The sequence below is a fragment of the Balearica regulorum genome, chromosome 1 (genome assembly GCF_011004875.1).
Source record: "Balearica regulorum gibbericeps isolate bBalReg1 chromosome 1, bBalReg1.pri, whole genome shotgun sequence".
Taxonomy (NCBI): Eukaryota; Metazoa; Chordata; class Aves; order Gruiformes; family Gruidae; genus Balearica; species Balearica regulorum.
The window spans coordinates 56,784,886-56,811,696 of NC_046184.1; the positions used below are offsets into that span (position 1 = coordinate 56,784,886).

At 47.3% G+C, this 26,811-nt stretch overlaps 1 protein-coding gene across 1 annotated transcript in view; it reads right to left on the reverse strand.

The window, feature by feature from the left end:
• CACNA1I (calcium voltage-gated channel subunit alpha1 I) overlaps positions 1-26,811 on the reverse strand; it is an 88,425-nt gene that overhangs the window by 21,610 nt on the left and 40,004 nt on the right. Inside the window, exons 7-21 of the mRNA XM_075752200.1 lie at positions 22,251-22,557; positions 20,430-20,830; positions 12,396-12,547; positions 11,596-11,781; positions 10,795-10,912; positions 10,163-10,318; positions 9,795-9,885; positions 7,642-7,844; positions 6,047-6,463; positions 5,009-5,109; positions 3,815-3,938; positions 2,960-3,028; positions 1,843-2,027; positions 1,377-1,503; positions 197-322 (exon numbers count right to left, since the gene is read on the reverse strand). Coding sequence (XP_075608315.1) covers positions 197-322; positions 1,377-1,503; positions 1,843-2,027; positions 2,960-3,028; positions 3,815-3,938; positions 5,009-5,109; positions 6,047-6,463; positions 7,642-7,844; positions 9,795-9,885; positions 10,163-10,318; positions 10,795-10,912; positions 11,596-11,781; positions 12,396-12,547; positions 20,430-20,830; positions 22,251-22,557 — 2,763 coding nt within the window. The remainder of the gene's footprint in view (positions 1-196; positions 323-1,376; positions 1,504-1,842; positions 2,028-2,959; positions 3,029-3,814; positions 3,939-5,008; positions 5,110-6,046; positions 6,464-7,641; positions 7,845-9,794; positions 9,886-10,162; positions 10,319-10,794; positions 10,913-11,595; positions 11,782-12,395; positions 12,548-20,429; positions 20,831-22,250; positions 22,558-26,811) is intronic.

Genomic DNA, 26,811 nt, shown 5'->3' on the forward strand with positions numbered 1-26,811 from the left:
AACCTGTAAGCATCATCCTGATACCAACCCACTAGTGACACAGCTTCTGCATGGATACCCACAACAAAAAAACATCCCTCCCGGCCCAAGGATCAGGCTTTCCAGGCACTGCATCTGTGCCCTGGGGAGGGTATGTAGAGGAGGAGACAAACCCTGTGCTGGGTTCCCATCAGAGACAGGGGCCATGGGCACTCACCTGTCCGAGGTTGTCAAAGTTATACTTGTGGTGCACCCACTTGTAGTTGGCGGCCACGCAGTCGGACCGGTTGGTGATATTCCTGATGTCGACTCCCAGGCAGTGGTAGAACTTGCCCTTGAAGAGCTGCAGGAGAGGAGTAACCCCATCAGCCCCTTTCCCCACAGGATTCCCCATGCTCCCTGGGATGTACCCAAGATGGTGGGTAGGCTGCAGGGCTGCAAGCCAGGTGGAGCATGACAGGTAGGGACGTGATGTAGAGCACAGGCTCAAACATTGCTAAGGAGCCAGGGCCACCAACACCTGGCTTTTCAGCCTCCTCTGTTGCCCCAGACCAGCAATGACTGTAAGCCCTTACCATCTGACAACCTTTAGGGCAGCCTTTCTGAGTGCAGTTAGAGCCACTGGCTCAAAAGGAAAAAAAAAAATCTTCTATTCAGTCCCCAGGAGTAATCTCCCCTCCCTGCTTCTCAGTTACTGACAGAGCTGATGGGAAAAGAAGATTTCATCTGAGGGTAAAGAACCAGAAAAAATATCCCCTGCTTCTCAGATACTTTTTTTTCACAAAGCTGCACTGCACTACTGTGGCTTGTCTGCCCAGGGCTCGTTTCCCCACATGGAAGGTACTGGATTGTGCATTTGTACAGATGCATCAGAGCAGACTAAGTATAGCGCATTCCCTGAGATGGAAGTAACACCCACGCCCTTGCTCCTCTGCAATGCAACAGCTGAAAATAAAGAGGATTAAATAAAAAAATAAAAGAAGGTTGTGGGTGGATTTAGGGCGCAGAGCGAGGGGGAGAAACAGCTGACTGGAGGCAGGGTTTGTGCAAGCAGGCGCTGAGCTGCTTGCCATGTGGTGTGACATGGATGTGCCCAGCAAGCCCTGTGCTGTGCCAGCCCTGGGGTCTCCCTGTAACGCTGACTCAAACCCTGATCCAACTGCTACCAGGTATGAGCATTAACTTCTGTCTTGCACATCCAGCAGCTGAGCACCTGGCTGCAGGGACATTATGGTGGGAGACAGCTCATGGAGGAAGGCAGGTGCAAAAAACTTTCCTGGCTTGCCTGCCCCTCCTGCTCTGCTTGGTTCCCTGTGCCTGTTGTAGCACCTGGGAGTACAAGTGCCCATGGTAGGGGTGGGGGCACGGCGGCTGTTTGATGGGCAGTAACAACCTACCTGCACACCCAGGATGCCAAAGATGATGAAGAAAGCACAGCAGATGAGGACGATGTTTCCTATGGGCTTGAGGGAAGAAATGAGTGTCTCCACTACCAGCTTCAGGCCAGGGGCTCGACTGATGACTCTGGAAGGGAAGGAAGGGGAGGGGTGACAGAGGGAGAAGGCAGGAATGTTTGGCCTAAGCAAAGCATTTTCAGCAGCAACAGACTCCCACTCTCTCTGTGCAGTGACCGATCAGTGGGGATCACTCTCCTGTAACTAAAAAGCCTCTTCTGTCCCATGGGTTGGTTGTCTGATAAGGTACATCCAAGGCCAGAGCCATATGGCTAATGGGAACTTCTCTGTGGCTTATGGCTTGACAAAGACCACACTTTGCCTGGCACAGTGGGATCTCACTCTGGGACCCTTCCTGGGGGAACCCGCTGGGAAGAGAGGACCGAGCAGTGCTCGGTGGGACTCTGACCGGAGGGGACGTAGGGTGCGCAGCAGCCGGAGGACTCGCAGCACCCCCAGGATTTTGGCGCCACCAGCAGAGGCCACTGAGACCACAATGTCAATGAGAGACACGAAGACCAAGAAGCCATCCAAGATGTTCCAGCTGCTGCGGAGATAAGCCTGATCCCCAAAATACAGGCCTAGAGAGACCACCTGCAAGAGAGGGGAGAGGAGAGGGGGTTTAATGGCTCCTCTCCATGTTGCCTGGCAGAGGGCAGCCGTGGAGAGAGGGGGAAGATGGGGAACAGTTATCAACTTCACATGACACTGAAGCATCATCTCATCATCTTTTCCTTTCACCTGGAAGGCTATGAAGGAAAATGACTTTGGGGAAAGTGGTGGCACAGAACTCCAGAAATAACAGGGCCATGGTGTCCTCTCACCTTTCCTCTGCCTCCCTGAGTAACAGGAGCACAAAGGAAACCTTCCCTGCCATACCACCTATCTGGGACAAGTCTCCCAGTCCAGAGATCACCTGGGAGGTAAAATCAGGCACCAAACCCCATACTTTGGCTCCTAAGGGGGTGGTTAGATTCTCAGAAGTTCTCAATGCCAGCAAATGCTACAGAAATCGCTGGCCTTGGGGAGAGCTGAACACCCTGAAAATCATGGCTGTAATTCAGGTCTGAATTTTAGGGGTTTAACTTCAGGCACCCAGTTTTAGGACTCTTTCCCAATCACAAGAGGGGAATAACAAGATTTCCCTGTTATTGCAAAGTACTTAGACACCTATTGAATAATTATCTCAACTAAGAGCATGTTATTAATGTTGTTGTCATTTCCCCCACTCCTGCTCCAGGAGAAAGGGAATGGACATTTGACATCATTACAAAATCCATACTTGAAGGACAGCTATTCCTCCTGGATACTAAGATCCCTTTGGATTTAAAGCCTAGGATAAACATCCCCTTCATGCCCAATAAGAGAGGATTCAACCCCAGGCAGTATCTGTCTTTACCAAGGTAGAGGGAAGGATTGTCACACTGAAAAGATGGAGAGATTTCAGAAGGGTGCTGAGCAAACATGAACCATGTTGTTCCTGACACTGGGAAAAGGCTCTGAGCTGTTCATCTCCAGTAACTTACCTTCAGTGTCATCTCAGCTACAAAAATTGCTGTGAAAATGTAGTTGGACACAGTGAGAAAGATTCTCTCCTGGAAAAAACAGAGAAAGGCCTTAAATGTATCTTGATGATTCTTGTTACTCTGTCAGGCCCCTCTGATGAACTTGATATCTTTTGCTTTCCTGTGAAGGGTCTGAAAGTCGGGGAAGTAAGCTCATACACCTTAGCTCAGGCCTGTGCCACAGCTGGGACATGATCCTACATAACTCTGCAAGAGCACAGTGGATGGGATTTGCAATGCATCCTGCAAATCTGGTTTTAAGGTGCTCTCTGCCCCATTCTGCTGGTGCTGCTCAGTCCTGACCTGCTGCACTGACGTGGGGCTCCTTCCCAAATGGCTGCTGAGCACTGACCACTGGATTGTGTGTAAGCGCAGCACAGTCTGGGAGGCAGCTAAGGCAGACATGCAGAAAAAGCTATTTCACTTCCCAGCTTGAGCCATCTCCAAGATAGTTCAAAAGCAGCACACATGAATGATGACATGCCATTCCTACAGCATGGAAGTTACTTCTATCTTTTGGTTCCCAGTCCCTGTCCCTTTTGCCAGTCATCTCTTAACTGCAGGTGCCTGAGGGATGCTTTTACTTTCCAAGAGGGAGGGACCTAGGATTACTGTATTATAAAGTTGGTTACCCCATTATAAGACCCTACAGGGGAAGCACACGCTATGTGAATTACTAATACTTGGGCATTTGAATAGATAAGTGGGAGCTGATGTTTAATGAAGTTCTTCCAGAGGTCATACCAGTGCCAGGAACACTTACAAACCTCTGTGAGAGGTTGTGCTAAAAAGCAGGTGGAAGGAAACAGTGCTCACCGTGCTTCTGTGTTCAATCTGAGGTCTCTCCAGGGCAATGGTGATACAGTTCAGGAAGATGAAGGCCAGCACAACGTAGTCAAAGAGCTTGTGAGCAATGACGGTTTGGCAGAGGAGGCGAAACCTGCAAGAGAGTTCCAGTAGGCACCTGTGCCTTGGGCAGAGCAAGGTTAGGATCTATGAGGACAGAGAACTGAGAGGTCTGGCCAAAACTGAGCTCTCAAGCAGCAGCCTTCCTATCACTGATACCGATGCCCCTTGCTACGGCAATATCCCAGGGCAGTCTGCCGTCACACAGGGAGCCTGGAGCAGAGCTAGGGCAGAGCAAAGAGCTGAACCTTCATCCATTGTCCCAGTGCCAGAGTGGTTTCCTAACCACTACAAGCTCTGTGCTCCTCTCTTGCCCTGTAGAGAAGAGGCTGAGTTTCAGTTTTCCTCCCAAACTCGCACTTTGTACCACCCCAGGGCAAAGAGGCCACCTGCTGAAAGCTGAGGAAAGGCAGGTAGTTTGGCGGTCATGGGGACCACACTTCTGTCTGCTCTGAAAGACACTGTGCCCATTAGCATAGGTGTCACACAGAGCAAAGAGCTCTCCCTGGTGACCTGTAATGAAACCCCCTTCTTTTCAAGGGGCTGTGCACATGGGTGAGAATACTGTTGGGTGCGGTACATTTTCTCCTGGTGGGAAGACCTTTTTAGCAGGAAGAATTTATACTAAATTTCTTTTTTTCGGGCAAGAAGAATTCTAATTTTGCCCTAAAAGGTGCAATATGACTGCTGATAAGTTCGAACTGGGACTGAAAATGAAATGGAGAGGTTGTTCTGGTACCAGGGGAGGAAATATCAGTATTATAGAGTCATTAATAATACATTCCTTCTCCTTTTTGGGTTAATGTTAGTATTCCCTGCCTTGCTTTGCTATAAATACTTATGATTACACAAAGGAAAAATGCAATGCTCCAAAGGGAGGGAAAATCACAATAGCTATTTAGGATTCTCATCCTTCCTTTCATCTCCAGAATCAAGGAAGAGAAATGTTGTTTGACTGTAGAAGGGGAGATGGAAGAGGCAAAATGTATTCCCAGCTGGTAAGTTTAAAGTTACAACCTAACATGCAGCTCAGGGGATGTGGCCAGTACGGCAACAGAGTCTGCCCCATCTTCTCAACCCTCTCATGGCAAAAACCGCACAAACCTGTTTTGTGGAGAGAAGAGATATATGGACCAATCTTCCCGTAACTCACACCAGTCTGGCTTATAGACTTCCATCATCTTCCGGATGCGAAAGCACAGGCTCTGGAGGGACGTAGCAGAGGCAAGTGTCACCGGTTCCCTTCCCACTTGCTTTAGAGAGGCACTCTTCCTTTCGCATCTGACCCCAAACCACCATTACCTGCAGTTCACCAGGTGCACTACCTGCCTTTCTTTAAGCCTCCGAATGAGGAAATGCACTCAAAGAGCAACAAGCCACTGAAAAGGACATAGGAGCTGCTTTGCCAAGGCCTGTTTATGTCTTGGCATCTGGTTTCCTCCTTAAATCATTACAAATAAAACTGCTGGTGTCCTTTCTAGAGCAGGTTGCTGTCCACAATGCCTTCTCAGAGCTGTTGGAGTGGCTCTGTTACATGAGGACAGTGTTTCCACACTACCTCAGCTAAATGAGAGGACAGGACAGGAAGGCCTTTTGCTCATGCTTGGGCTTGGAAGTGATTTAATTTCATATAGCATATATGTCTGTTCAAATTTCTACTGACTCTCCCTCCACTTTTTCCACCCTTTGATCTATTCTCAGATTGGGCAATGAGGTCTCCCAGGCTGGCACCGCAAAACTCACTTGCCTTGTCTCTTGTGCCTGTGCTTCCTGCTCTGATCTGCTGACGTTCCCCATGCAAAGCTCTTGCTGCTCACACAGCCCGACCTTTCCCAACCTGTAGAAATCATCGGCTGCACTGCTCTGAAATAACAGCCCCTGAATGACCATGCATGTGCCTCACATCTGCCTTCCTCCCACCGTCCACCCATACAACTGCCTTGCAGGCAGCCTGACAACGTGTTTTGGGCTTATCTGTGCCTAGAAGGTCCCACCTGTGTTCAGTGTTGTCCTCCAGTTGTACTTAAAGTACCTTTGCAGGCTGTCCCATCCATGTCTCAGGGAGACTGAAACTTGAGGATGGATTTGGTGTTTCCCACAGCACCGCGGTGTAACCCCAGGTTCCCTGCATCAAGTACTCACATAATCTATCTCTTCATCATCCTCTCCCCGTTCCTTGCGGTTGTTCATCTTTGGGAAGATCTCCTTTGCAATACTAGGCATTTTGCCATTGCAGTCTTGATGCTCGCTGGCCCCGGACACTGCTCCCAGCTTATGGGTCACTCTGTGGCCAGGCGGGACCGATGCCAACTCCAGCAGGTCACAGGAACCTTTGTTGTCCAGGGACAGCGTCCGACGGTGATGAAACACCCTTGCCGTCCCATCTGGCTCCCCATCCGCCGCCCTGTGCCTCTCCCCAGACAGGAGGGATTCGTGCTCAGTGGAGGGAGGTTTGTGCTTCAGGCTGTGTCCCCGGGCCAGGCTGTTCCAGCTGGAGCGACGGCTCCCCCAGGCCCCGCTGCGGCCCCAGGCACCATAGTGGGAACTGCGGGAGCTGGACTGTAAGAGAGCGGGACAGGGACTCAGCGACTCCAGGCACAAGGAGCGAGCATGCGATCCTATTTCAGATCGCAGACTTCTCCCTGGGCCCCTAGGCCAGGAGGTTACCATATTTTAGCCATTGAGGAAGTTGCATAGTGGGAATTTAGCAGCAATCTCTGTAAATCTGACAATAAATTGATAATGAGGTAGCAATGGTGTTGGCTGTGATTACTTTATAGCACCATCTGTGTGCAAAGCACTTATGGGGAAGCTAAATAATAAAGCCAAAGGCCAGGTGCCTGATGTTGTTACTTACACCAGCACAGAGCAAGAATAAAGCTCTCCAAAAATCTGATTGGCAGCTTTTTACACTGCCCTGGGGTAAAGGATAACACAAGGTATGGGGTGATGGATAATCTGACACACAATCATTGAGTACAGTCTTAGTAAAAGGATAAAATGAGAGAAACAGGCTTGTTGGTTACAGTCTAGTCCAACCACATCAGCAATTTATCATGTAACACATGGCTACCAGCTCTCCCTGTTTAAAAATAACAGGAGCATGAACCCGTTGAGCATCGATGCAACCCCCAAAGCTATGTGTGTCAGTGGGTAGAAGGCCCAGAAGCTGATGTTATAAGGTGAACAGGTCTGAGATGCATTGGCTGGACAGCCAGCAGGGCTTGGGGAAGTGGTAAGGGGCAGCAGGACCTGCTATGGGGAGCCCCAAGTCAATATTTCTCTCTTCATTGTTAGAAAAGCTTCCAGAAAGCCTATCGGTTATAGGACTTGGCAGTTCTGGCATCATCCAAATATTCCTATGCTCTTAACTCACTCAGGGCACATTTCCTGTGCTCTAGGAAAACAAAGAAAGGGTAAGAGGACAAAACACGTTTCACTCTAAGAGGGAGCCTCTGTCTCCTTGTATTCCCTCTCTCCCACCAGAAGGACATAAAAGAGCTGAATTTCACACTCAATGGAATATAGATCAACAAACTGGAAATAGACATCAATAATCTGGAAATTTAGATAAATAATGTGAACTGACCTGGCTTCCTAAAGACAGGCAATGTGCTTGTGTTAGAAGCCTACAGCAGCAGTGCAATCCTCCACAGTAATCCCCAGATGATGACAGAAAGACAACAGAGTGCTCGGACTTCAAAAGAAGGGTATGACACACTTTTCCACTCACTCACCAAGGACCGCTGGTCATAGGTCATTCTCCCCAGGGACATCACGCTGCTTTTCCGGGAGCCAACGGCAACACGAATGTGGTCAGGCTGTAGGGAGTTGCGCGAAGAGTTGGTGACCCCCCCAGCAGCCACTGGTGGGTTAGAAGAGGGCAAGGATGGGTCCAAGTGTCCATTAGGTGTCACAGGAATTGCACAGAGCTTGGGATCTGAGTGGAAAGATGCAGAAAGAAGAAGAAAGAGAAAAGAAGAAGGTGGGATCTTCATTATCCAGTGACTGTTTTGATGTCTAAGCTGTTTAGTATGTGAGCAGCAGCTAACAGAATATTAGCTGTTTAGCATCAATCAACATTGATGACTTCTGATTTAGGGTGTTGTGGCAAAAGCAGTGCAAGCTGGGAAGACTTTAAAGTATTCTCCTCAGTCCCCAAAACTGACAGCAGCTCTCCTTGGGGCCGGACAGACGAGCAGAGTGCTGGTCAGGCAGACTCAGGCTGACAGGCAGAGCAAGAAGCCAAACCCTGGCAGTAAGGGGAGGAGAGCATGTTTCTGCATGCCAAGAACAGACACCTGCATCTTCAGGTCTGAACAAATACCACCGACTGTCAGACTGGCTATTTAAAGCAGTTAGGCTAAGACACTCAGGAAGAGTCTAAGATGTGGGGAGACCCACAACCATCCCTGTGGTGGGGTCACCATTTCATTCCTGCAATCATCCTCTTCATCCCAGTTTATCCTTCTACACTGAGGCTCTTCAAATGACTGATCATTGACCTTGAAGATCCAGGACACTGAGGGATAGGTTAGGTGCTGTGAACAACCATCAACATTTGTCGAGATTGATGGAGAGGATGGGGTACTGGGTTTTAATGCCTGAAAGGACTGGAACAATCATTTTAGTTTGACCTATTGCATAATGAAGGTCACATATCCTCACCTGCATGCAGTGTCACAGCTGTGAGTGCACCAACAGGCTCAGCAACCTTTTCCCCATCTGCTCTCCGAAGGGATTGGCTGCCTACGTTCAAGGTAAGCTCTGACACGGTGCAGCCATGTAACCCAGGATCAGACTGCTGTGAAAACAGCTAAGTTGCAGGAAAAAGCTGTGACAAGCCAAGACTGGAGCACTGCTTCTTGCTGTGGGAGCTGCATTTAAGCTCAGACCTGTGCCTGTGGTCCTTGTCTGGGTTATGCTGTGAATATGTTTGCACCATGTTGATCTTGATCTTGTCTTGCTGACTAGATTTCTTGGCTTGACCTCAGACCTGCTTCATCACTGTAAGCTTGCCTGGCAATCATTGAACCATTGGCTGACACTGGCTAGTGTCAGCGGACCTACCCTGCTCACCTTATGGGAGTGCTGTGCCTTTGTCAGTGTGGTCCCTGCCTTCCTGCCTGGCTGTCCCTCCCCCTCAGCCCCTGGCTCGCCATCCATTGCAAAGCAAGCTACTCTTGCTGCTCCCTGCCACCAAGTCCTACAAGAGGTATAATATCTCTTGTAGAAAGACTTGCAGTCTTCAAGGGAAGACTTTGAGGGGAGGAAACCTTACCTGGCAATTTGTAGTCAGGCTGTTCCAGCAGTTAATTGTCTTTCCTTAAAAATATGTGGCTTTTTTCAGTCTGAATTTGTCTAGCTTCAGCTTCCAACCTTTAAAATCTCATTATGCTTTTTTCTGCTCAATTAAAGAGCCATCTACCATCAGAAATCTCTCCTTATGGTCGGCGCTTACAGAGTGTATGATCAAGTCACTTCTTTGGCTTCTCTAAGCTTCATTAGCCTCTTGCTATGAGGCAAGACTTCCAGATCTGTCTGAGTCCATTTTAATGTGTTCATATCTCCTATCCAAATGTGGGTTCCAGATTTGGACACAGTGTTCCTGAAATGGTGCCCCTGAAGCTAAGCAGAGACACTCTCACTTCTCATTCCTATTTGCCATTCTTTAGGTCAATTCAAGAACTGTTCCTCTTAGCTATCACATTCCTCAGGATGTCAACACAGCTGTTTTTTCCACAGATAACACCACAAACTAGCAAAAAGTACAAAATGAAAACCAGTAAGTTCTTGGAGATGGGAGTGAATTTTCTGCAGAGTCTGCTTTCAGATTTCTCACTAAACAGCAATGGAAGGTGAGCAAGCAAGGCTGTTTGAGCTGTTGTACCTGAGCCTTCCTGGACCTCTTGGAACTGATCTAACTCCTCCATGTTTGATGAACTCTGATCTTCATCTGAGTATGACCGGTTGGCATCACCCTGGAACACACAAATTTAGAAGTTGGGAACTCATAAACAGAAACAGCCATTTGTCTTTTTGTAAAATCCTCCTTGGCAGCCAGGCCAGGTCTCTTTCTTTGCAAGGATTAGCAGTCGTCTTTTTTTTTTTTCAAATGAAGCTCACCCTGAACTTAAGAGAAATGGCAGAGACATAATACTTTGGGAGTTCTCCACCCCAGTACCCTCAAAATGTCTCAAAGGTCCCCTTTTTAGCACCTCTATTCCTCTCCCTGATGAGGCCTTGGTGGCAACTTACCTCAGCCTGGAACCCCTCCACGAGGATGGCCACTAGCAGATTGAAGAGCACATAATTGCCAAATGTCATGAGAGCCACAAAGTAGAGGGATGCCCATGGCGAGGTGGAAGCCATGCCATTATAGAGCACAACATTCCAGTCCTCCTGGGTTAGGATCTGCAACCAGGAGTAGAGGCCATATAAACATGAAGGAAGAACACGAAGGTCAGTGCAAGGATATACATCAGGACCACATCAGGCCTCTTAACTTCCCCATAACCACACACCCACTGCCCGCTGTCACTGTCCAGCTGTGGTACTGCCCTGATAACATTAGCTGAGCAAGAAGAAACAACAGCAACCATGAGGGCAGCCACATGCTGGGGTGATGGTGTGAAACACAGGAGTTGCCACAACAGAAGTGACCTTTACAAAGTGTCTCCTAGAAAGGAAGGAGCCCCCCTATCTGAGAGATACACCAGTCACTTGATTACAATACACAATTGTTCTTCCTCCAAACGTCACAGGCCAGAGCCTTTTGTGTGAACTTTTCTGTTGTCAGGAGTGAGTGCAATGCTCTGCAATAAGAAAAAGCACCTCCTGATCCTCTTCACTTTGCCCTGGCCCATCCATAGAGAGCAAAGTGGGCTCACCTGGAAGACAGTGACGATGGCCCACAGCAAGGAGTCAAAATTCTTCCGGTCAGGAACTGTATCTCCTGTGTCTGTCCTGAGGCTGAACTTGCAGCCAAAGATGTGCATTCCCAGGATGCTATTGGGATAGGAAGAGGAGATGGTGTGAAATATAAATATCTCTGCCACCACAATGAGCTCGTCAGAGTGATTCTCTTTTCCTCCCAGCAATCTAATGTAGCACCACAGTACTGAGGAGTAGAACAACACAGCCAGACCTATCTTTGAAGAAGGAGCTGTGTATTGCACCTCTGTAGGTCATCACAAAATCTTGTTTCCCATCTGCACTTCCTCAGAGCTCAAGTATTCCCTCCAACCTGTCCTTCAGACCTGCTTCCTCCATTGTTCTTGCTTGCTCTCCTTTTCTTCATCTCCCTGCCACTACCTCCACGGGATGCACTGACAAACTTTCTTGGGTGGTTCCTGTTCCCCTTTTTTCAGAGCCAATTCCAGACTGAACCGTCCCTGCAGCCAGCATTGACTACCAAGAGACTTCACCTATCCTGCAATGGGACATTATGCTCAACGTGCGCATTTGGTGGCAGTATTTCTCCACCCCATCCACGCCAAATTTTCAGCTGCTGAACTCAATTTAGGGCAGCAGTAACCTCAGCCCTCATGAGCAAATAAATGTCTGCCAGTGCTGCCTGAGCCTAGAGCAATGGGCAAGACGAGTCACACAGTCATGCTCTGAAGTTGCCATCTACGTGAGCCACGCAGTGCCTCTCCAAAACACTGCAAGTCAGCTAACTGCCTCCTCACCTGAATATAAAGATGAAGAGCATGAGGAGCATGCAGAAAGTGGCTACGTTGTCCATAGTCTTCATCAGCACCACAAGCTGGCGGCGCAGCGCAGGCATGAAACGCACCAGCTTCAACACCCGCAGGAGACGGAAAGTCCTCAGCACAGAAAGGCCACCATCTGACTGGCCGATGATCTCCCAGATGCTATGGCCCAGAGAGGCACAGGGAGTGTGAGGGACAAAATAAAAGAGTGAATAAAGAAGAGAAAGAATAACAATGCTAATCCAAGTTACACCTCTGCATTGGCAGCATACATGTTGGGGTTAGAAAGAAAATCTGTTTGAACAAGATACAATTAGAAGTATATAATACAGGTTTATACTTATGTGTAGAAAGCTGTGTTTCTCCCTTCAGAACATGAACGTGGCATTGCATGTTGCAGGAATGAGGAAAGGATTGCAGCATTAAGTTCCAGCAAAACAAGTTACTCTATCACATGTTAAACCTCTGTAGCATCCTTCATGTATGCATTTGCAAAATATTTCACAGCTAATATGTGTTGTGGACTTGCAAGGCAACTGTGATTGCCTCTATTCTACAGAGGAGACAACTGAGGCGCAGAAATGCTATGCAGCTTGCCAAGAGTCACCAAGTGTTGCGAAAAGACATCTTGGTCTCCCAGTCCTTGGCCCTGTGCATCAACTCAGCTGCTCCTAGTATAGCTGCTAAATCCTTTCTGAAAAGGTACATGAAAATGTGCAAGCTCTGTGGCACTCTTTTCTATGTGTATTTCAGTTGATCCCCAAGGCCCTTGTCACCTGATGATGACGATGATACTGTCAAAGATGTTGTAGGGGTTGCGGAGGTAATCAAAGAGACCAAAGGCAGCAAGTTTCAGGATCATCTCCAGGGCAAACATGCTTGTAAAGACAACGTTGCTGATCTCCAAGATGTTGGTCAATTCCTCTGGCTGGAGAGAATGCAAATTCAGAGAGTCAGAACAGAAAGAGCCCTGAAATTATGGGAAATAAAGTGCCACCATTCCCAGGGGACAGGCTTTGTAGGGAGCTGTGAAGCTTCCATGAGTGAGATTAGAGTGGAGCGGGATAGAGCCACTTGCACGCCAATTCCTTTGCATATTTACTACTTTAATCATAGATTATGTCCCTAACAAATTCTTTTACTAGAGGTCGTCAGAAGCCCCACAGCCATCCACACAGCCAAAGCTGACCAAGTGTCTCCCACATCCCACTCCATACCCCAGTCCCTTGGCTAAAGGCTGCTTTACTTTGTGTAAAGAACTTGAATATTTTTTGAAGTGGCTGATCTATGGTCAACCTCTTTCTTCAAGGATGTCTTCCTCTGAGTTTTCCACAGGTAGCTGGCACAATTTTTTGCTCAAATTCTGAAAACATTTGAATGACAGGAAAACAGTTCCCCATCTTCCTCCAAACCTCACTACACTTCTCTGCCCCTTTCCCCTCTATTTTTTCCTTTCCTCAATTTCTCTCCCCTGCTCCCCACCAAATCCCTGGTATGCATTAATTTTCTGGTCTTGCTCCAGCAGTCTTTCTCATGCCTCTATCCTCAGAGTGGTCTCAATAATTGCCCAAGCAAGTATCAGACTGGATGAATAAAACAACAGCCAGGAAGGACACACTGCTAACGCCTAGCTGTAAGGGACAGGAAGAGCAGGACAGGGTGAGGAAAAGAGAAAAATAGACAGCAAGAGAAAGGCAGATACACAAGATAAAAACCTCCAGGGATGACACAAGATGACTGTGTCAAAAAGAAAAAAAAAAAAAAAAGGAAAAAGGCAATCTGACCCTGCCTCAGGCATTTTTTTCTGTTGAATCTCTGACACATCTTTCAGCCCCTGCGATAAAGCCTTCTCCAGCAGAGACCGATGTGTTTGTGCATATGAGAGAAAGTGTTTTAATGACTCCATCAGTGGAACAAGTCTGAGCAAATTAAATTACTCCTCCTTTTGTTTTCTGAATTAATGACTTTTTCTTCAGCATGTGCAGCCTTGGAAACTTCTCTGACAAGGTCAGGAAAGGGTCTAGACCATTTCCTCAGGAATGATGAAATGTTGCTTCAGAGGGAGACAGAGGCTGCACTAATGTCATTGATGAGGGATGCCAGGATCTTGACATCCCCCGTGAAATAGAGGCATTCCCTGCACTGAATTTGGGATGGACTCATCTGCTCAAAACACCTCTTGCCCAGGGACTACAAGTGCACCAAGCCAAACAGCAAGGGCTGAAGTCTCGAACAAGGTCAGATGCACGAGGGGCAACACATGCCCAAGCCTGCCCATGTTTGCACATAGTCAGACACACACATACGTAGCGCAGGAAGACTACCATGGCAACAGCAAGGTACAAAACATTCCCAAAGTGAGAGAAAACCTTCCTCTCAGTATAATGGGTTGCATCTAGACCACCCACGGCCTTCAGACTGCATCACACTGCTAGGGCAATTCACTTGGCTGTAGCATATGGTTGGCCATCACCTTCCCAATCATCACCAGCTGGTGGGGACCTGCTCCAGAGGAAGGTGTGCTGCCTTTCCAAGTGGAGGGACAAGGCATGACAACTCCAAGGCACTTCTTCAGGGCTCCTCTGTCCCAAATTTCCATGTTTACCTTGGGGCAGGTATGTCACACCTCAGACAAGGTTACATATTTGGTGTTTAACCTACTGCACCACTGAGCCCCAGCTCCAAGCCTTCAAAAGTGAGTCTGACCCAGGCTCTGTGGTAGCAGGCAGTGGTACTCTTACTGCTTGGATACCTGTGCTGAAAAGGTGGCTGAAGGCTCCCCTCTTCCTTCACATTGGCCTGAGCTATGCCTGGCCACCAGGCCACTCTTTTAAGCATCACATAAAATGGATGGGAACAAGAAAACTGCAAAAGCCTGTTGTTCAGGACAAGAGAAGACAGACGCTCCTGGCACTGTGGAAACAAAAAAGTGAGTGCCTGCAGGTCAGAGCCTATATTTTTACCATGAGGTCAGTATTAGTGCCCACTAGGAAACGGAGTCATGGTCTCTCCCTGAGGACTGCCAAATTGCTGTTTTTCTGAAGGGCAGCCTTTGTGTTGACTGTGCCTGTTAGGAAGGGGAAGTGAGGGAGGAATGCAGTTCTGGGTCTGACCCTCCCCCTGAAGCTGAGGGCTGCTTTAACCCCTGCTCTGGGACCCCCAGGGGCCCAGATCCTCCCAAGTGAGCAAATGGAGTGGAAACTGCTCCTCACATCTGTGGCTTCCCACACCCTTTGCTAATTTCTTGAACTCCTTATTGCAGATTTTTATTGAAATAGTCCATTTCTTTAAAATCAAAAAAGGGGAGATGGCTCAATTTCCATCCATAATTACATTTGAATAACAAAACCATCCTGAAAATGAGGGGGAGGGGGGGGAGATAAGAGCGAGAGAAAGAACGCGCAAGTGCACACAGGAAGGGAGAGATGAAGATCACTTCACGGAGAGCCAGGCAGTAATGACACTCGCCGGGAACATGAGGTCCATATGCTAAACAGAGATGCCAATTTCAGCCTGAATCAAATGATTATGTCAGTGAGAATGAGCAATGTAAAAAAGCGACAGGCTATGATGGTGGATTATCCTCCTCTCTGCTGTCCACACGTTCTCTCTTGTGCTGTCGTAGGGAGCAATTGATGTTTGAAAAGCCATGCTTGCGTCTCGCTTGTGGAAAAGGTCACCTGTTCCCCCGTCTCTCCTTCCCTCCCTGACATCTGTTTCTCCAGTCAAGCCTCCACCTGTTAATCTTTTTCTAATGGGCCATCAATCAGCCCCAGCAAAGCATCCTTCCTAGAGAGAGGGGATGGAAGAACCGCGCAGGGAAAGGAAGGAGACATGGGCAGAAAGGTAGTGAAAGAGGATTAAAACACAAAGCTGGAAGGAAAAAAGAGTAAAATAAACTCACTGGCACCCACACAAGAAGTAGAGAAGGAGAGATGTTAAAAAATGGAGTAGGAAAGATATAAAGGCTGGGGAAGGAAGAGCAACACAAAAGGAATGAACTCAGGAAAAAGAGAAGAAAAAGAGCAGAGCCAGCTGGAGAGGCCCAAGGCGGCACACTCACTGTAAAGGCAGATCCTGCATGGCAGCTGTTTCTGGAGATACAGATAATTTGGCAGAGTGCAAAGATCCATCAGCTGGGAGTCGGGGCTGCAGGGTGGGCATCACCAGGGGCTGTGTCCTGTGCAGGGATGCCCTCGCACCTGGGGCTGCGTGGCCACGAAGGACAGTGGACAGAGCTGGTGGCTGGGACACGGGTGGTGCTGGGGACTCCTTCTGGCCAGGGAAGTGTGAACTTGATGAAGGGGGCAAGTAAACCGGGGAAAAGTGGTTGCAAGCCAGGATAGAGTCATTTACCCATCACACCAGGAGAGAAACTTGAACAGAACTGTGGGAGCTGAGTACTGGGGTTAGGAGGGTGGCTTGAAGGGGAGAGAGACCCCAGGGGGCTGAGCATGCCCAGAGCCACTGTTTTAACCAGACTGGTTCACCTACTCCAAATATGGATCTCTTTCCAAATCCAGGAAAATACCTAATTCAGATCTTCATGGCACTAAGACCTTCATCCCTACCAGTGTAGATCAAATACCGAGAGTGAAGCGTATGATTCAAGTCTACTTCAGTCTACTGCCCAGCGATCAGAAACTAGACCTGAGGCAACAGAGAGAAGCTGCTCAGCTTTTTCTCCTTTTCAGTTTCTTACCAGTTAACATTAGAATTCTTATCTCAGATTAGACTGAAAACATAGTTAGTCCATTATCTGACAACGGCCAGAAACTCCTGCGCTATAGGAAAGGTTAAGAATATGCAGACTACCATGAAGTCCCTGCAGGAGGAGTTTCTCCTAACCAGGAATAAATCGGCAACTGTCTAGACACTGAAGAGTAATTGATGTGATCTATGCAGACCAGCCCTACCAAACCATACCTGCACATCACTGCCTCTGAGAACACGAGAGAGAAATATTCCATACATCTCCAGCCTGTCCATTTTTACTCACCATTTCAAAGTCACTTGACAATAATCAGAAGAGTCATAGAAATCAGCCATGGAACCCACCAACTAGCTTTTACTTACTTTAATCACCACCCCACAACCAATGCAGGATTTCGTGATGTTTTGTTATAACCTAGTTTTACAAGACTGAAGTAATGTGGTTTCATCTACCACCCCAGGGAGACTATTCCATCATTTACTAAATGTCAGTATGATGAGCTGGCTTGGACATTTGCTGAATGTTTCTGACAAGCAGCAAATAGTAAAAAGAGAAGCAATAACTGTAAAATATGAACTTGTGGATGCAATAAATGCTGGTATAAAGGGAAATCATGCAGGCTAAAGGATATGAAGGTACTGATCCACGGGGCTGGTCTAGTTAGGAAGCAAGGGATCATCTCCTGATCCACACAAGACAGAACTCATAAAGTATTGATCTGTTGTACGAAAACTACTGTAAGTAGATACGGGAGAAGATAAACCAAGTTACTCAGCAATTGTCTTACTGGCTACTAATGGCAAAGAAGCTTGAGTCCAACAGGCCACTCAAGAAATATATGAGAAAGGCAGCCTGGGACATTCAGCTGGGACCAGCCTTTCATCCTCATGCTGAATAAGGGAGAAAAGTGAGCAGCACCAGATCCTCTATGAATATTAAAAAAAAAAATAAGCCTCTTTAAAGGATCCTTCTGGACAGCCACAAGCATCTAATATCTTGATTTTCTACACTGGATTTTAAAAATAGACACTTCCAAGTAGAAGCAGATCTGAAGAACTGCAAAAACTATTTTGAGCAGGACAAAGCTTGAAATGATGGATTTTGGCTTGTGCAATGTCCCAGCAATATCTGAAGGTCTAATACTGAGGATATTACATGGTATAATGCACACTGATGGATTTAAATAAACTTATGTATTTACAAGTGATAACTTGTGATAAGCTTAAGGATTAAAAATGACTCATAGCAGTGCAGTTTGACCCAAAATGAGCTGATTTCCCTCACAAGAAATGTATAACGAGATAGGAAGTTTCATTGACCACACAAACAGGACAGGACAAGGGACTGGATGGATAAGCTAAACAAAGCCAAATTCCGAGGTGATTTGGATCTGAGTAAAGTGGTTTGAGCTGCTGAGGTTGTCTCCTGGCAGAAAAACATTGTGAATATTGAACCCCTGAATTGTAACGAACGGGTAATTTTAATTCAGGTTTTTCTTTCTGTTGGTCAAGGCTCAGGAATTGGAGGTGAGACTCACACATGGGCCCTGTCCTCCAGGTTCCTGTGTTTCTGAGCCTGAACCTCGTGCCTGGCTCCTGTAGTCTCTCTCACCCCTTAACGTGATGGTTGGTAGGTGTTTGGTCAGTGGGCCACCTCACCTGGCTATAATTCTGTGAGCAAGCGGAGAGGCAAGGAGCTGATGGATGTGCCATGAGCTGCTCCCAGGACTGCTCAAACCTGTGACACCTTCACATGTCCTCTTGCCCAGCCAGATATCTCCACAGAGAGTGGCTGGGGTTGTGATCTCCCATGCACCAGAAAATAAAAGCTTGACAGGTCTCTATCACATTAGCTCTGGGCCAGGAGAGATTCATATGATGAAGTAGCTGAAGGAACAGAAGCTACTTCAGTCACAGGATGGCATCACCCTGCAAATCACAGATCTCTGTGGGCAGAGAGGTTTTGCTGGATATCATTCTGTGAAAAATTGTGTTTCTGGGAGGAAAAACAACAGGAAAAAGGGAAAGGAAGGAGAGAAAAGGACATGATGAAGCACCAGTCTGAGATGTACTGATAGCATGGCTTGAGGAAAACTGAAAAAGAGCAAAGGGAAGTGCAAATGCCTATCTGCTTTTGAGTTAACTGCTGACTGAAAAAGACCTGGAATTCATTATATGGTCTGAATATTTATTTTTTTTTAATCTTCTTGTGCCAGGGAAACAAGATTCAGTATATATGTTTTAAATAAACAGGCTGCACCACATTTTTCAGTTATGATCAATTTGGCTGACATCTCTTTCTAGTGGAAACAGCATGCAGGGTCATAAGCTTTTCCTAGCTACTTATGGATAAAAAGTGATAGCATAACTTTAAGGATGTGTCATTAATAACCTGCTACTAGAAACCCCAAGGCTGCAGGCAGCTCCCATTCTGCTGTGGGCTGTACAAACACAGCAGAGGCGGCCTAGTAAGGCTTAAATCTGCACACACAATAGCCAGAACATGAGAGTGAATTCTCTACCTCCAGCTCAAATATTCTTCTTCTAAACTCTTAATTCACGCTGTCTCCAATAAACCAAAATGAACAATGGCTCTCCCTGCTTGGTGCTCACATCTTTAAAACATCAGTGGGCAGTTTTCATATTGTCCCGGGCTTCAACCCTTAGTCATCTCTCTGCTACGTGATAAAAACATCGCTCTTTTTTATCTATTTTCATGAGTCAACCCCTCCAGCTTCTTCTTCATTCTCCTCTCCTCTGAGGTCCTGCCAGTATTTTTCTGGTACTGAAGCATCCAGCACAGTTTTGCATTCTGGGATCAAATTAAGGTTTTCCATCCTTGTATCAGAAACTAGCTGGGCTTTGAAAAATGGTCTAATGCTTGGTACGTGGGTGGGATCCAGACATCTGGGGCCTCAAATACTGGCTCAGACACTGTGTTGCCTCAAACAAGGAATTTAAGATACTCTGGATCTCAAGATATCTCCATGCTGATACAGCACAGGACAAATCTGAGTATCTTGCTTGAACCAGACTCACTGCCTGTCTCTTTGCTGCCTGAGACTGTGTTCAGGACTAGACTTCAGCTTGGCTCCAAAGCTTCAATGCAATCAGCATCTCAGTAGCAGAGCGATCTCTTATTTTTGTGATCTGGGCAGACATGTGGAGCGAATCATGGTCACATTCAGACTGGTGGAATAGATCTGAAACATGGATGTACAGCAGGGACTCCTTCAATGCAAGGTGCAGCAGAGCTATCAGCCAGCAATGCAGATGCAAGGTCATGGGTGTGCTTAACGCCCTCTGAAGCTGGCTCTGCACATCACAAAGTAGACACAGCCTCTGTTTCCCAGCTATAAAATGAGGGCACACAATCCTTCTCCATCTCACAAGTCTGTCATTAGGATAAAGTGCACTGCTGACTCAGAGCTGCCTGCAAACTACTGGCGTGAAAGTCCAACCTGTGCCCGCACCTGCTGTCTATTCCTGACCTATCTATCACTTCTTGCTGTCAGGGCAAAGGAAAGGCTCAAGTCATGTGAGCCCCCAAAATGACTGGAGATGGGAGGTGGTGCCTTTCCTAGCCTTCTTGTATAGATAGACTGTGCTCAGGCATCTGTTAATTAAGCCAGAAAGGCTAGCAAGCTGATGGATTTCAATTGAGATGCTGGTGAAGTGCCTGTGACATCCCCAGAGGGCACATTAAATTAACCAAATAGACTAAGGATTCAGTAAGCTAATGAAGAGAGAAATGAGAGAGAGAGATGAGGAAGATAGAAGAGATGAGGGTGAAGGAGAGAGAAGCAGTTGGAAAGAAGAAGAAAAACAGAAGGATAAAAGTGAGCAGGGAGGAGGAGAACAGAGGGATTGAAAGGAGGTGAGAAGAAAATACATGGAGACAGTGAAAGTGATTAAGTGCATGAATAAGGAAGAAAAGACCCTGCAAGATCCTGAGGCTTTCTCCAAAGCCATGCTGGGACCATCTGTGCTGCGGCCTGGGGTCCAAATTGCTCAGCCTCTGCCTCTACCAAGTTGCATCAGCTGCTTAGTAAGACTGTAACCCCAAGCAGCCCACCCTGTGCCCTGAGGTGCCTTACCTGCTCATGGTGCTCGATGCCCATGCTGATTGTGTTCACTAGGATTGCAATCATGATCCCACGGTTGAAATATTTGCTGTCCACAATCCCTCGAAGCTTCACCCTCACTTCTCGCCACATGTCATTGCAAAGCTTCAGCCGTCCACCTTCTTCTACATCCTCCTCCTCCTTCTCCATTGTGGAGGCACCCTGGTCCTCTCTGCTGCCCTCTCCCTCCTCTTCGCTGGCTCCTCTGTCCTGGTCTGAGTCAGTGCTATCCAGGACAGAGAGCCTTCGGGATGCTTCGTGCTCCCCCCTGTGGCATCGGGGGCAGTTGGTGGGATCAGAGGTTGCTGTCACAGCAATGGGCTGGACCAAGCCCTGAGGAGGGCAGTCAAGAGAGTTGTGTTGCTGGCAAAGCCCTGGGGAGAGAAATGATCACGCTTAATGGAGAAGGCTTTGAAAGAGACATCCAAACTGGGCACTTGTTTGGCTTTTGGGTATTTAGACAGGGTAACTGGGCTTTTTAGCTGTAAGGACGATTGAACACTGGCACATCATCTCAAGGGCAGCAATAAAAGCCATTGCCCCTGGGTGCTTTACACTGACGGCTCTGTTACCAAAGGGCATAGTTCTGTCCAGCTGTCAGTGATCAGACTCAATGGGGGTTCACGTCCATCAGAGGAACAACTGTTTTGTCTGATGCAAGAATCACAGCTTGAGACTCAGTAGCTTGTGTTAAGTGGGAACTGAGGGAAAAACGATCATGAGGTCTGCTTTTGGCCTGAACAGCTACAAGTGGGGTCTGAGAACCCACATGCTGAGCTGAACTCTCTAAATTACGGAAGCTACATTAGCAAAGCACCTCAAGAAGCCAGAAAAGGCTTCTTAAGAAGCACACAAAAACAGTTCCTCCTGATAGTCTGTATACTCTGAATAAGAACAGATCTGCTCACTTCAGTGAAAAAACTAAGTTTGTGTTCCTTCATCATCCAGTTGGGCATGGAAGATCAAATGGACACTGGGAGAATGAATCAATTAATTCATTAACACATTGCGTAAGGCCTGCAGAAACTTTCCTCCTAGCAAGTAAAGGAAATGAAAGACTGAGTATACAAGACCAGCTGAAAAATCCTCCTTTCTGCTTGTTAATGGGAGCATTACTTCCAAAAGACATTGTCAGGCAGTTAATACTAACTCTATAAAACTACTTTTATAGTCACTTTTCAGGCCAGGAATCTAATTTAAATGGTATCTCATGTCTAATTTTACACAACAGCACGTGCTCCCATCAAGAGAAACTGTCTTTGTTGCCCTTGTGTATCAAACTGACTTCTTCAGTATTGCTCCCTTGATTCAGGAAACACCCTATTGCAATTCTACGCCTTTTGCCTCTCTGTTGAGGTCCTACAGCAACTCAGTTTGGGAGGAGAGCTCTTGGGGACCTTTTGTGTCACCTAGTCCAATCTTTAGTCCCACTCTCCCATATCATCCTAACACTTAGCTCTCCCAGGCTGCTGCCGTTCCCCTGCTATACCAGACCTGGAGCCCTTTACAAGCCTCAGTCAGTGCCTTTAGTTTATCCTATTATGGTATCTGGGTTTCAGACCTGGGTTTCCCATGTTGCCTGCTGGTCATCCCTGTCTCATTCCCATTCTTGCTGGTCATCCCCACCTTGCTGGTCTGGTGCACTGGCCATGGCCCCACACTCAATGGCCAATGTCACTTAAATTCTGTGCTTTGTAGGCACAGGTCCTTTGAGAAGCTGGCACATGGGGATGCTCCCAGTTGTTCTCACATTTCCACTATTGGCAGTTCCAGCTTTATCCATGCAATCCTTACTGTAGTGCCTCTGGCTTTTCCTGTTCCTGCCTAGCTTGGCGTCGCTTGGCTCCACGTGGCCCTGGCGCCGGCTCTGTATGCTGTTGTACAGCCCAAGGGTGCGGCGTTTGGCTTTGCGCATGATGTGGCAGACGTATTGGAAGATCTCCTCGTAGCAGTCTCCCGGCTCCATGTAGCTGGCGACAGTGCTGGAGGAGAGGTACCGGGCCCGCTGCTCCTGCATCAGCTGGTGCTCCCGCTGCTTGGTCTCTGAGAACTGTGTGGCAATGACCACCAGGCACAGGTTAATCATGAAGAAGGACCCCACCTAGTAGCAAAGGAGAAGGAGGGGCAGTCAATATCAGCCGGAGAAGAATAGGCAGGAGGGGGAAAGAGGAGAGAGGAGGGGAAAGTGACTGGAGGCAGACAGAGGAATGGGAAACACTCTGTGTATGGAGATGGGATTTCAGAAAGCCAGGGCTGGCTGAGCTTGTTTTTGAGAACTCACTCAATGCCATTTCCATGTAGAATTTAGAGCTCTGAACTGAAATTTAGGAAAAACAAGCCCTACTTTTGGCTCTTCTGGCAGGTTTTGGGACACTTCACTTAGAACTGACCTGCAGAGGATCTGATGAAAACTGGACTTTCTCTCTCCTTTGTGTTAAACAGAAGTTGAGAGACAGAAGACTAGTTTGGTTGCTTTCTCCCCTGCTCGCTCTTTTACTACTGGGAAAATCATGCACTGTCATTTATGGTCTTCAGCTTTTGGAGGACATGTCAGTATTCTCAGAGTATTTTATTTATTTCTACCATTTACACCTTGATTCACCATAGAGGGAGATGGCACTTTGTTGAAATGAATGAGCTCTTGAAATCAAAGAGGAGTTTAAAAAATCTAATGACTTTGAGAAGGACACTGAATAATCTGGCAAAACAGTGCTTCCTTGCTCATTTTCTATTCTTCTAATACTAGACATGTTATATTAGCTTTTATTTTACTTCTCCTCCAGCTTAGGTAGGCTTTCCATTTCAAACACAAAACCAACCACAACTCACCCCCCCAATTTCTTAGAAACAAAACAAAATGTTGAAGTTCTTCCTATTCTCCCTGCAGAAACCAAAAGGTCTGTCAGGCTTATTTTACACCTTTGCATGTTCCCTTTAAGCTCCCTAGGCCTCAGTTTTCCAATCTGTAAAATGGAGCAAATATTTCTTGGTGCTGAGAGATCTGGAGGTAAAAATCTCACTCTCAGTGTTACATATTATGAAATTACAGACGAATCTCCACTAGGAGATCTATCTATTACACTTTGGATAAAACCTAGGCTTCAATATGATGAGAATTTCATACATAAAAGGGCTGGTAACCGCATTCAAAATCATTCTCAAAAGCTATGATGCCTTGATTGGTGCCTACTCCCCGTAGAGCTGTAAGTGGCGATACGACACTGACAAACACAGAATCTGATCTGTGAACAAGGACCGCACGTCTGCGCCACTCTGAAACTCACTCTGCAGGGCAGCCCCCGGGAGGAGAGGAAGCACCAGCTCATCAAGATTTCTGTGTCCCCTGGACCAGGGAGCATCCCTGCTGAGGGATATCCTTGCACTGTGTTCCTCCTGTACGAACCCACACAGGACCCAGTCTCACCTCCCTGTCTCTATTTTCCAAGCAAACAGCTTTGACACAGAGCTGGATCCAGTCCTGCCCTTATCTTCACACGTGTCCTCCACCACATAACTCTTCTGGTGAAAGGGAGAGGGCAAGCAAAGATGGTGATAACCTGACCCCAACCCTTGTACGTGGAAAAGGTGGAGGTTTTTTCAGCAAGTTACCCAACTTGTTTTATCTATCCAGGCAGTCTTCCCCTCAGTGCACAGCCCTTGACACTCCCCCAGAAGCTTGCCCCCTTGGTTGTCCCTTTCTTTTCCACACAGGTGCCCAGCAGTACTGTCCAGAGGCTCAATATAGTGACTTTCAGTATATCAAAGGGGAGATGTTCCTGCTAGCATCTGAATAAGCCTTTGAAACGTGAAGCCTTTCCCAACCAGATTCAGCATAAGGATAATAAACCATCTCAAAATAAAGGGCTTTTTTTCCCTCTCCTCCTCTCAGCACTCTTCAAAGCTGCTCTAATTCTGTTTCTCTTCATCACTGAACCCTTCTCTTCCCTCTCCTCCCGCCCATATTTCAGCCTATTTTCCCTTCAGCTTCTGTGTGTGGCCTTGAAAATTAAAATGATGCCTCGTTCAGATTCCTTCGCCTTCCCCCTAGATTTTCCCCAGTCCATGATATCTTGCATGTTTTCACTGATGAGAGTATGACTGAGAATCCAAATTCTTCTCCGATGTACTCTCCTGCCCTCTTCTCCCTCAGCACCACGCGATGCTCACACAGGCTTGTCCATCCGGTTGTCTCCCTTATCTTGCCCTGAGAGAGGCAGGGCTGAGATCTGGATGCATTTCTGGTACATTAATTGCGACACTGCCCGGTACTTTGCAACTTCCAACAACTCCACAAACAAGCAGCAATAAAGACTTGCAACACCTTCTCTCTAGGCTACAAGCAGAGTTGCTGAGGGCAACAAGATGCTCTCAGCAGGGTCACGCTGTAAGCCCCCAGCTGAATCCGGAAAGGGGTTCAGGTTTCACATCACCATGCCCTGTCCTCACAGGCACGGTTTGCTGTGATCTCCCATCAGATGACCAAAAAGGGGAGGAGTGGGAAGACTGGATATGGCAACTAACCCCCAAACCTTAAACCTCTTAGCTAGGAAGATCAAATGCAAAACAAATGAGCTTGTTTAATCCTTAAAGATGACAGGCAAGTACATAAACTCTAAGGCTCTGCCAAGCTTGACTCTGCCTCCCAGCTAGCAGGAGGACAGGAAAGGTCCCAGATGGCTCATAATTGAACGATCCATCTCAGCTAGCTGAGCAGGGAGACCAAAAGTGTCTGACAGAGTCAGACAAAGCATCTGACAGAGGCAGGAGGAGACCATTGATTCAAAGCACCAGCACAGGAGTCCTGTTCAGCCCTGAGACTAAGCTGATTAAGTGTATCCTGGCCTCGTTCATCCCAAGGCTCGATCCCTGTCTCTGCAATGGCTAATAAAATCTGACTGGTGCTGGAGATGCTGACTTACTTGCCCATTATTTTTATTGCTTATGTCTGGATATCCAGCTTGTCTTCTGAAGCTCACATGTGTAAGCACAGAGCATTTCAAGGAGGTCACCAAGTGCTGCAATGCGGAGGCCAGCCTCAAAGTTCAGAGCTTTCCCTAGTCCAAGAGCCACACCAAGTGGCCAACTAGCTGGAGAGGTGACTGAGACAACTGGACCTCAAGCAGGAAGACCGAAATGAAACACTGACCCAAGAGGGGAAAGCAGTCCTTCTTTCATGTCACCTCCCTGATCTCTAGCAGAGGGAGAAACTATTTACAATTTGCTGAATGTGTAAAATGTTTTTACCAGGTGGTTCTGCAAGGCTAGTTCTGAATGCCAGGGTCAGCCAGCACACTTCCCCTCAGTGGGGGGCACGTCTATACAGGAGTCCTAACCGTGCTGGGAATATATCCAGGTGGTGGAGCCTTCTTCCTGCCAGATAAGCGGTAGTAGGTAATACCCTTATGAAGGTGTTTGCAGATATCTCTGTTAGGGAAGGAGAAGTCATGGATGGAAGCATAGACTAAAAGAGGCTGTGGAGATCCAGCCCCAGAAGAGTAAGTTTGAGCCAAGGCTAGGATGTATGTGGAGAAGCAGAGTCAGGGCTTGAAGTATGACTGGCAGAGAAATCTTACTTAGAAACCCAGACCTTTCAACCGTGGAGAAAGAGGGAAGGACAAAGGCTGGAAAGACTGCTTCATGAGACTTGAAGAGGGATAGTCATTTCTATAAGACTCAGAGGGAGAATGAAACCAAGTCATTGCAAGTTCACACTGAGGTGTTGCTATGTGCTGCAAAAGATGCATTACACATGCAAAGAAGGTAACAGAAAGGCAAAATACTTTCTTGGTCTAACTCCACCAAAGGCAAAGGAAATATCCCATCTAGCATATGGCTCCTTCGTTCTGAGCAGTCCCCCAGAGTAAGTTGAGGTTCATGGGCTCCTGTGTTTGATGGAAATAAACCTACATGGCTTCTGCAAATGAGGAGGGAGTGTCTAGAAATGTCAATGACACTCCACAGTAAAATCTCAGGTGGAGTGTTTAATTGAGGGTTTTCAGCCGCCTGCAAATTCAGAGACAAAGTTTGAATCACTGAGAATCCACATGAGGTGAACCAGCACTAGAAGGATGCTCCTGCTTAGAAACCAAAAATACGCTGGCAGAATTTATGTACTCTGGAGCAGAGGAGGTGGTGCAGTTTTTGGAACTGGCCCGCAGGAGATGGGTATGCCCACCCCAATGGTTAAACACTGACTCTGCATGGTCCTTCCTGGCTGTGGGAGAGACTGTGTCTGAGGCCAGGAGTAAAGCTGCATCAAAATGCACATTGTACAAATCTGTGTATCCTGGCCATGCTACTCAAAGTGAAAATGCAAGTAGATGCTAAATATCTATTGCATGGTGGAAGATCTGAA